This window comes from Molothrus aeneus, chromosome 6 (genome assembly GCF_037042795.1).
Source record: "Molothrus aeneus isolate 106 chromosome 6, BPBGC_Maene_1.0, whole genome shotgun sequence".
In the NCBI taxonomy this organism is placed as follows: domain Eukaryota; kingdom Metazoa; phylum Chordata; class Aves; order Passeriformes; family Icteridae; genus Molothrus; species Molothrus aeneus.
The window spans coordinates 52,527,659-52,538,212 of NC_089651.1; the positions used below are offsets into that span (position 1 = coordinate 52,527,659).

At 42.6% G+C, this 10,554-nt stretch overlaps 1 protein-coding gene across 1 annotated transcript in view; it reads left to right on the top strand.

Moving 5' to 3' along the window:
- The window catches only part of TRAF3 (TNF receptor associated factor 3), a 69,944-nt gene extending 62,035 nt beyond the window's left edge, over nucleotides 1-7,909 (top strand). The window contains exon 17 of the mRNA XM_066552507.1: nucleotides 127-7,909. Coding sequence (XP_066408604.1) covers nucleotides 127-698 — 572 coding nt within the window. The 3' untranslated portion in view covers nucleotides 699-7,909. The remainder of the gene's footprint in view (nucleotides 1-126) is intronic.
- The last annotated feature ends 2,645 nt before the right edge of the window (nucleotides 7,910-10,554 follow it).

Here is a 10,554-nt window from a genome sequence, read left to right on the forward strand (position 1 = left end):
GTGGCCAAATGCACTTTGGTTCTCAGGGAGGAAAGTATTTTCATGCACAGTGGCAGCACTGGTGGTTGGTTTTAGAGTCTTTAGTAAGCAGCAGGTTTCTCACCCCATCCTTTGTGTTTCTGCCAGGCCTGCTGGAGACCCAGCTGAGCAGGCACGATCAGATGCTGAGCGTTCACGACATCCGCCTGGCTGACATGGACCTGCGCTTCCAGGTGCTGGAAACCGCGAGTTACAACGGCGTGTTAATTTGGAAAATCCGAGACTATAAACGTCGGAAGCAAGAAGCAGTCATGGGGAAGACTCTGTCCCTGTACAGCCAACCCTTTTATACTGGATACTTTGGCTACAAGATGTGTGCCAGGGTTTATCTGAACGGGGATGGCATGGGAAAGGGGACGCACTTGTCTCTGTTTTTTGTCATCATGCGTGGAGAATACGATGCTTTGCTTCCTTGGCCCTTCAAACAGAAAGTGACTCTCATGCTCATGGATCAGGGACCGTCTCGACGCCACTTGGGAGATGCTTTCAAGCCAGATCCGAACAGCAGCAGTTTCAAGAAGCCAACTGGAGAAATGAACATTGCATCTGGCTGCCCAGTCTTTGTGGCTCAAACTGTTCTAGAGAATGGAACGTATATTAAAGATGATACTATTTTTATTAAAGTCATAGTGGATACATCGGATCTACCAGACCCCTGACATACACTGGGGGAGGCGGATTAAACAGAAGGCAACTCCGTTTGGGGGTTTTATATCAGTTTGTCTTCAATCAGAGGTCCTAAAGCTCACAGAACCACCTTGTGGAACAGATGGAAGAGTTTGAAGGCATAACTGCATAGGGTCCAATTGCGAAAGTAGCAACACATTAAGAAATCATACCATGGTATATTTTTTAATAGAACTAGCAACACTTGAGCTCTGACGAATCACTTACCCCTCGTCAGGATAGTGATTATGGTCAGAGAGGATTTTTTTTTAACTTATTAATGATCTAGTCAATTGGAGGTGAAAAGACATATACAGTATGTGCTGAATCAATTACTGACTTTTATTTCTTTTAAGCTAGAATACAAGAAAAACCCTTCACATGTGGGCTAGCTGGAAATTGTCAGCATGTTAAAAGAAGATGAAGTAATGTTGCAATTATGATATTCTTTGAAAAACTGAGGTGCAATCTTGTCTGAAATATAGTATATTGTCTTTTTAAGGCCTCATCTGGTCTCTGTTTTAAAAATTACTTTGTCAGAAGATCTTGGAAAAGTATCCATGTCTTCTCAAGAGTATCTGAATCAAAATCATATTTTTATTTAAAGTTCTATTGTTACAGAAAACATTTTATTTTAAAACTGTTGATAGACTGATATTTCTTGGAAGAAAAAATTGAAGATATCAAACACTGGTTATCACTTGTGATAGGAAAAAAAAACTATTCAATTCTGTTATTTCTCTTTAGAAATGTAAACCTACAATATATGTCGTAGTTAATGACACTATTTCAAAATTAAGGAAAAATCACTCATGGATGCTGTGCATCATTATCAGATTTATAATTGTTTTCACCCTAAAATAGGGCATTTGTTGAACTTTGGAGTTCTAAACGGAATCCTGTACATTTTTTAAAGTTCTGCCCCATGCTTTCCAATCAAGCTATATATGTTGCACATTATGCTGTCAGCAGTATATAGTATTTTCAGTATTGGGGAGGAGGATTAGTGCTAAAAAAAAGCCTCTATGTTTGTTCTGTACTAGCAGCCATTGCTTCAAGACAAACCAGCAATGTCTTAATACAGTGATGGTGGCTTGCATGCATACATGTGCCTTAGATGTGCTGTGCTGCTTATAAACCATAGCTTTTTATTCAGATTAATTCTGATATCTGAAATGGTAGTTTGATTGGACTTCAGGCATAATGTTTAGCCTTGTCTTCAGAGCCCTTAGGTACCTTGCAATGTACGAAACAGAAGCCAAAGCCCGCTCCTTTGGCTCCTGCAGCTTCTATGACTTGGCCATGGTGGAATCCATCCCATTGAGGTGCCAAAACGTTATGCTCAGTGCTCCTATGGAGCTTGGACTGGACAGTCTCCATGGCCGCTGTGAGGGCAGGCAACATTTCTCCTCTAATGCCTGTGGCTGTAAGGTGGCATCACTTGAAACTAATCCATCTGAGAACTCTGGGGCTGTGAATATGGATGCTCGTGGCAGCTTCTCATAGCAGACAAGCATCCTAATGGGGAATGCATGGGCTTCCTTCTTGTAACAGCCTCAACTGTAGTGAAAAGCATTTGCTAGCCCTGAAACATGCTGATTGCAACCTGCTGTGTTCATCTGCTTCTATTTAATAGCCTGTGACAAGCAAGTCCAGAGACACAGCCTGACTGTGGTGCTCTTTAAAATCCTGCTTAAGCAGAGCGGGCTTGCACCACTGTGTTTTCAGCCTTCGTGGGCTTGAAAAAACCTATTGCATCTCAGCCTTTAACATCAGGCTGTATCAGTTTTCTGCTTTTTTGAGGCATAGTCACAATTTTTGTCTAAGGTGCAGTTGAATTCATGCCTTTGTATTTCAGCTTGTCTTTGCTGTTGTCTTTTTTGGCTGTGCCTTCACACACAGTGCCTGCAAGAAGTATTTATGGATATACAATGCATGCTAAGTGGTCTTCATGGGTTTTCCAGGCACCTGCTAGAATACTGCCTGCTGCTGACTGTCCTGACTGTCAGCAGCAACTTGTCTTCCTTTTCTTGCCTTCCATTGTCCGGGTACTGTACTCCCTCTATGGTACATGGCTGTCAACAGGTGCAAGCTCAAATATGGAGGCACGTGCTAGCAGTTAATTTCTAGCACGGAAGGAGGATGTTCTGCACAAGAGATAAATATCTATAGATATACCTGCATCTATATCTCTAGATATCATTGTATGGCACTTGCAGTTTTATGCAGGCTGCATAAGTAAACCCATCACTTACGCTTTAGGGCGAAGGTTCGCTCGACTCGTGTCATTTTAATAATTGTGAATGTAGGCAGCTGAGCTTTTGTGTTTGTGCATCACAGAATTTTACTGAAAACAGGATTCCCAAGTGGAAATGTCCAAAGGACTCTCCTCCCATTGCTAATGCATGTCTTGTAAAATTAAATGAAACCGTTTGGCCATCACAAAACAATTTATATCCTGTTTCAATTTGGGACTTGGAGGAGATTTTGAGTATAAGCAGGGCCCGGCATATTCTGCAGATTTGTGACTACAATTTCCAACTTCTGTGACAGAATTGCGCTTCTAAATCCAAGCTCTTTAAAAGAGGAGGAAAAAAAGCATTTCCAGCCTTGGTGATTGAAAGAGGACTTTGAAACATGTGAATGTGTAAACCAATAGGGAAGTCTTCCTGAGTCTGCACAAAGCCTAAACTAGTAGCTTTAAGAGATCTGAATATCTCGTCTTGGTGGGATATTGACTCAGAAACTTCAGAGAGAAGTTTAAATATGAACACTGCTAACTATCTAAATGCCGATCACTGTAGCAGAAACATCAGTCACTGTTGTATTTCACAGATCTCTATGCTGCTTTCCACATCTCCCAAGTGCCAAAAGCACCAGCTGCCAGAATCTTCAGCTTCACTTGGGCAGCTTTTATAATGCAGTAATGTGCTATCGATATAAAAATATTTTTGCATATGTGCTTTTTATCACAGTTAATAAAACAGAGGCCTACTGCACTTATTTTTTAAAACTACATGAAGCTGCCAGAGAATTTCCAGTTTGCCAACCCTGCGTACTGTGAAATCCAGGATCTTGCTACACAAATGTAAACACCGCCTGCTGTGGAATACCTGAAGCCTTGACTGTAACACCCCTTTCTCCACAGAACTCACAGGCCATCTCTGTAGAGTTCTTACTGTGTACATAGAAATCGGTTTCCTCTGCTTTCCAGCAAGGAGTATGTAGCATTTTGTGAAAACAAGGCCACTGTATATTCTCTAAGTTGAAAGGAATAGATACCTGGTGCTTTACTCAACACTTTTAAGTTATTTAACTGTTTCTCTCATCGCTGAAATGCCCTTTATCCTTTTTCTTTTTGTTCCTGACTGAGATATCTGAAGTTTTCTAGGGACTGTCTGTTTAAAGTGATTCGTGGGACATCACCCTGCCCCCACGTATACTCTTGAATCCTGGCAAACTCCTGGAGGCTGCCACTATTGCAAGGGGGTCCCAGAGTATTTGCATTACTTTGAACAGAGTTTGTTCAGTGGAACCATATTGTCCTCTACTTAGCAGTAATTCTTAGCAGCACACAGCTGAAGTCTCTTGCTGGTGTTCTTTCTTCACGGTGACGCTACAAGTTATGTACAAACCTCTTCAGTTTCCAGCTTCCTCTAGGGAGATTCCAGTGTGTGACAATCTGGATATTGCCCTTTGTGTACACTCTTCAGCACAGAGTGAGTGCACCTGTTACCTAGAAAGTCTTGAATCCTAAGCAGGATGAAACTATTTGGGTGTTTAAAGACCAACCTGCAATTATGATGCATGACCATGTCTGCATTGTTTCTCTGAGCTAATGAATTGGGGTCTTGTTTCAGTTACTGTCTACACGGTACACCTTCAACTGCTGACTTACAATATGCAATGTTGATTTCAGCCTTGTACTGTAAATGTTGTTCTTCACAAAGAGAATGTGCAATAGGAAAAGGGAATGGTGGGTGGCATAATTTTGATGGAAAAAACACGCTAGATTTTTAAAAACATGAAAAAAAAAAGAAATGCAGTTTCTTTCCTTTTCTTGTGGTGTTTTCTACTTGGAAAAGGAAAGATGAAGATATGTGCCTGTTTCTGTGCCTGGTGAATTTCTCAAATGCAAAGGTAATAGAGATTTATGTTAGCTGGGATTTAAGTGTTGAACCCATCAATGTTAGGCTGTGGTTGTATCGCTTCTGTTTCCTCAGCTTGCCACAGTTATGGCTTGCTGAGCTGGAGTTTAAAAGCTACCACCTATTTGTATTTGTATTCCATCACCTGGGATAGGCATTTCACCAACAGTGCAGGGTATCTGTTGATATTTTGTTCAGTTTTTAAAGCACTGGTGCTTTTTGGTCCAAGACAGAGAAGCGTGTAGGGAGTGACAAGGACAGTTGCCTGCACTGCAGAAGAGTGAAAAACATGACTGCAGTATTGATGCCTTTGATATGATTTAACTATGCAAATATACAGATAGGTGAGGGGGGAAATTCTTGGGTTGCATACCTAATCTCTTAGATTTTGCTCTGTAAATTACTTGTATGTGTGTCGGTACATACCTATACACGCAGACATGCATGCACATAAATATGCAAAGTCTTTTCTTTATGTAGAAGTGATGAAACAAAACCCTTTCCTCCAAGTTATACTTGATCACTTGGTGCAAATGTAACTTGTTGCTGCTAAAGGAGGATCTTGGCTAAGGGCAAACTTTGATTCATGTCTTTCAAGTTTGAAGACCTGTATGTAGCAAACACTTTGTTTAGCTTTTCTGAAGACTCTGAATTGTAATTTAGGATACATGTTCTTCCTCATGCTCTGATAATTTGGAGATTCCTGTATTTTAAATAACTATAGTGATGGGCAACTTTTTGACTGCAAATAATTTCCTCTAATTTGGAACAGAAAATGATAAAAAGCATCTGGACCTCTTCCCTGGAATTTCTGTCGTGTTCAGTCAATACCTTGATATTCTGGTTGACCTAGAAGTCAAAGCTACTGCAATAAAAATGATCGGTTTGGCAGTTTAATCTGAGTTTTTAATACCGTGTACAGTGTATAGCAAGTGCTATTTCTCTTTTTTGGAACAAGGAAATCAAGGATGAGATGTGATTTGCCCAGAGTCACAAAAGGAATCTCCTGGAGCCGGAACTGTATGAGAGGTTCCAGTTCCCTAGTTGTTATCTCTGAATCATGAGGTTTTACTCTTTTAATACATTTGTCCCTTAAAGGAACTGGAAAATAAGTTGACATATACCCTGAAGACCCACATCAGGACAGTAAGGGCTAGAATTAAACATACAAGCTGTCGTGATTTGGGGTTGTGCACGCGTGGTGGCCCAGACGTGCGGAGGGAAGGCCAGCACAGCATGTCCGTGTCAGTAACAGCAGCAAACCTGTGTCCTGCTCTGTCTGTTCAGAATTGTCCAACAAAACCAGTCTTGTTTGATGCTCCTCTTAACTAAGGAGGGAGAATACCATTGTACAGTGAAGTGGGTTCATCTTTGTTCTACCAGTCAGTGTCACTGACCATTTCTTCCTTGTGGGGCTTTCTCCCTTTTTCTGTAAACCAAAATCTGGAGGGCTTAATTGTTCTTTCTTGCCTCTTAATCCAGGCCTTTGCAGAGAAGCACCAGATAGGAAGGTTGTGGAAAACTTTGGACTGCTGATTCAGGGACATCCTCTTAAGATTTAGAAGAGTAGAATTATACAATGCATAAGGGATCTGACTATTCCTGTTTCTCTTCTAATATATGGTCAAGACTGCAGCTTCTGTCTTCCATTTCATGATGTCAGCGTAGATATTAGGCTGTGTTTTTTCATTATTTCCCCTCCAAGTTAGGATTAGTTCCTTAGGGTTCAAATAAGTTCTGAATTTCACGAAGAAGCACCTGAACCAAAACCCTGGATTCAAACATCCCAGACTTGATGTGGAATTCAAATCTGGATCCCAACTCTGTGGCTTACTAACCTACCCATTCAGGGAAGGGTTTGTTGTCTCTATGTGGTGTTTGTGTTTTTGGTCCTTTGGAACTAAGCTTTTAATTTGGTTGCCAGTTCTGCAAGGACTTTTTAACTTCTTAGCAATGCCGGTGTTCACACGCTCCATTGCTGGCAGTGCGATGCGTAGTGATAAAATTTGACTCTGTCTAAGGGTTACTGAGATAAACCAGCATTACCATTCGTAAAGGTCATTTTCTTGCATAGTGTTCCGAGCTTTGTATTTGAATCTAGCTCGCACCTGAAAGGACACATCTTCCAACTATGACCTGCATCACTGGCAGAGAGTTGTATAATCTGTACTTGTGGAATGGGAAGGTACAAGCTTCCATCGTTGCTGATGCATCGTGTAATCCACCTGTTTTGTTTTTCTTATCGCTGTTGTTCGGTTAATACTTCTTTTTTTTCAGTTTTCTAGAAAAAAAAAAAAAGGGGAAGTTCAGGATTTTTTCTACAAGGTATAAAACTCCAATGAATTAGTGGTGACTAGAGAGCTGTGAAAAATACCCCATTAGGAGATGATGGGCTAAATGTAGGTCCATTTCTCTTAGACAAGTAGGATAACCTTTTAAGATGCATGGAACAACATAAAAATCGGGAAAACTAAAGCTGACATTTGTTTCCAAGAAATTCTGTGAGAACTATCTATGGAAAAGACATCAGTGATTGAGAATAATGTACAAATTAATGTGTTTGAAACTTGTGTATCCATTTCTTTAATCTCATACTCTTCAGTGAACGGTACACTTGTGTTCAGTTTTATGATCAAAAACAAAGACCAAAGAAGGCCAGCCTCATTTGATTGTGTATATTCTGCCTGTCTTAATTATCAATAGCTGTAAGGATACAGTGCAAGTGATCTGGTAACCAGTGGTTCTCGTCCTTTTCTTATAGGGGGAAAAACAATTTTAAAATGTATAATTTATTGCTCAGCAATAACCATGTTGTTAAAATAATAATAAAAAAAAGGAATTAGCAACATGTCTTAATTTCCCAATAGCATTATTATATGTTGTATTTCAGTTTACTGTATATTGTGTTTTTGTATTTATTTGTGTTTGGAGGTCTTGCTATGTCTTTTTGTGTTTAAATGCTAATAAACAAGGACAGTGTGTAAGAGTGTAGAATGCTGAACTCTGAAATGCTAAACTGTGTTATTAAAGGAAAAATAAATAAGTAGGAAATAATATTTTTTAAAAAACGTGGTGTGTTGAATTTGAATGACTGCTGTTGACTTGCAGATGGCCAGCGTGCATCCTTCCTCCTCTGTGAGCCCACTGCATGGCCATTCTGTGCTTTGTGCTCATAACACCCAACAGAGCTTTACTGTGGCATTTCCCATTCTCTGCACAGGTAACTTCCCAAAACTTCTGTCAGAGTCCTATTTTCCATGCGCTAACTCTGCTGGAATAAACCAGGCGATGGTGTTCATCCTAACATCAGAGTTGAGAGCCCTTGTGCAAACAGTAGAAATAAATTGAATGGCTTTTCATATGTTTGTGGTACACAGCTTTCCCAAAGAGGTGTGGGAAAGGAGAGTTGAAGCATAGCTTAAATGTCTTAAGATGTAGATTTCTTATTTTTCCTTCTGTTGTGTCATTAGTGATTCTTCTCAGCTCAGAACCACATGCCAGGTGTCTGCTCAAACTCACAGAACATGATGCAGTCTGTAAAAACACCAGGCAGTTCTGGAATGTGTGGAGTGATATTTCCTCCACGTTTCAGATTCAGCCTAGGGATGAAAACCCTGATCCCCTGGGGTTTTGTATGAAGCATGCAACTTCTACTGAGCACCACACTGTTGTTTCTTCCCTATCGTCCCTCCCACCCCTCTCTTACTGAAATTGCAGTTTCCCTTCCTTCCCATCGCTGCAGGGGCAGTACTGCGTTTAGCAATGCAGGAATGTCCTGCTTGTGCTCAGACACAAGACCGCAGTGTCTTGGCAAAAGCCCCATCTCCTTGCTGGCCTGGAATGTGAGAACGACCTGGCCAGCCCATACCAGTGTTTGAAACAGGCTCTGAAAATGCTGTGCATCACTTCTGATAAAGTGGGGATGCCAGAGAAATGGCAAATGCAGGCAGGTGGGCATGGTGAAGGGACGGTGGCTAAGAAGTGCCATTGTCACCTCGTGCAGGATGTGCTGAGGTGGATGTTCCCTTTGCTGCTGAGAGCAGTCACTGTGCCACTCTGGATGCTCTGGCCTCTGCTGTCCTGCTCATCAGCCTTTCCACTTGCACTCCAGCGCTGGCACTTGAGGCTGCACTGCCTGAAGCTCTTCATATTTCTGCTGTGGAGCGTGAAGGGGTGGTGAGCTTCCTTGTCTTAATGAAGTGGGTTACCTTCCAGCAGAGTCCTCTGGAGAGGAGTCTCCTCCTCCCAAATTGGGGAGCTTGCTGCTCAGACGTGACACTTCCATCATTACAGAGCAGCAGGATAAGCAGAGAGGAATCAAATTGCTTTAAACGTGAAGGCAAACGCTAATTCCTCACCTCCCTGCTCCTCCTCCCCCAGCAAAGAATTGTAATTGAAATGACACGTGGTGCCCTTCTGGCTCCAGTGAGGCTTTATAAAAGGTTTCTCCTTCATGCCAGGTCCCAGAAGGTGACTGTCAGCTTTGTGGGGTGCTTTCCCCCAGTGGGCCATCTGGTACTTAGGGTGACAGAAGCAGAGTGCCAGCTCTGGGAGCACCAAACAGCCAGGGAGAGCAGGGTGAAGAACTCCTGGGCTACAGAGCGTGCTGGCTGGCAGGAACACTGCCAGAGTCTGGACCTGCTGCTAGGGCCATCTTTTGGAAGAACTGCCGGGCCTTTTTTAAAAGTTTTTGGGAAGTTTTCCAGAGTTTCAAACCTTGGGTTTGCTTGCTGTCTGGTAAGAAGTCAGAGGTTTTCAAAATGTTCAGTCCTGTATATCCTGCTCCTTGTTTGCTTTGATGTGACCGTGTCCTGGAATTGTCTAAGGAATGGGGAAATATCCAGTGATCAAAACAAGTGGTGAAATAGGTGATTTCCCCCAACCTTCCCCAAAGCCAGTTATTCCATGAGTCAGTTGTGTGGTTCCTTCCTGCACACCTGGATTAAGCCCTGGAGGCTGTTCCTGTCGAGTAATGTGTCTGGCTTGTTGTTTGGCCAAAGCACGTGAAAACCCAAGTATCTTCCCAGCCCCCTTGACAAATGTGGCACCTGGGGAAACTGAGCCCACTCAGATCTCTTGCTCCTTCAAGAGGGTTTTGGGCAGTGAACACTGGACCTCAGCACATGCTCTGGTGTGTTCTGTAGGCTCACAAGAATGGGTAATGACCCAAGCCAAGAACTGAATTCCCACTGGCTGGGCTGGCAAACACAGAAGAGACCTGAGGAACTGAATTCCACCCCGCAGGCTGCACCTTCGGTTAAGCAATGTTTGGGCACAGCTGTTTTGGTTGCAGCTGTGTTTTGGCAGCATGGCTGTGTGAGTGGAGGTGGGAGCTGTCTGCAGACACTGCTGTGGACACTCGATGCCTGCTTTGTGCCAATGCAGAAGCTTTGCAGAGATTACTTGGATTTTCCCCAGCTGTGGCCCATTTAGCAGGTGTCCCTGGGGTAGGTAGTGATGGCTGGTGAAAGATGCTCAGTTTTCCGAGGATAAAAAGAAATCCCAGCCAAGCACAGGGTTGGATGGAGCGGGCTGGTTCCAGTGTGCAGCTTGGCCTGGGCTCAGGGCTCAAACCTGGTTGCTCACACCCCTACATCCCCACAGATCTCGCTCTGTAGCTGCTCCTTGTGGACACCCCTAACGGGAAGCTCTTGTTCCCCTGTTCACACTACAAGATAAGAAGTGAGTTGGGATGTGGCTT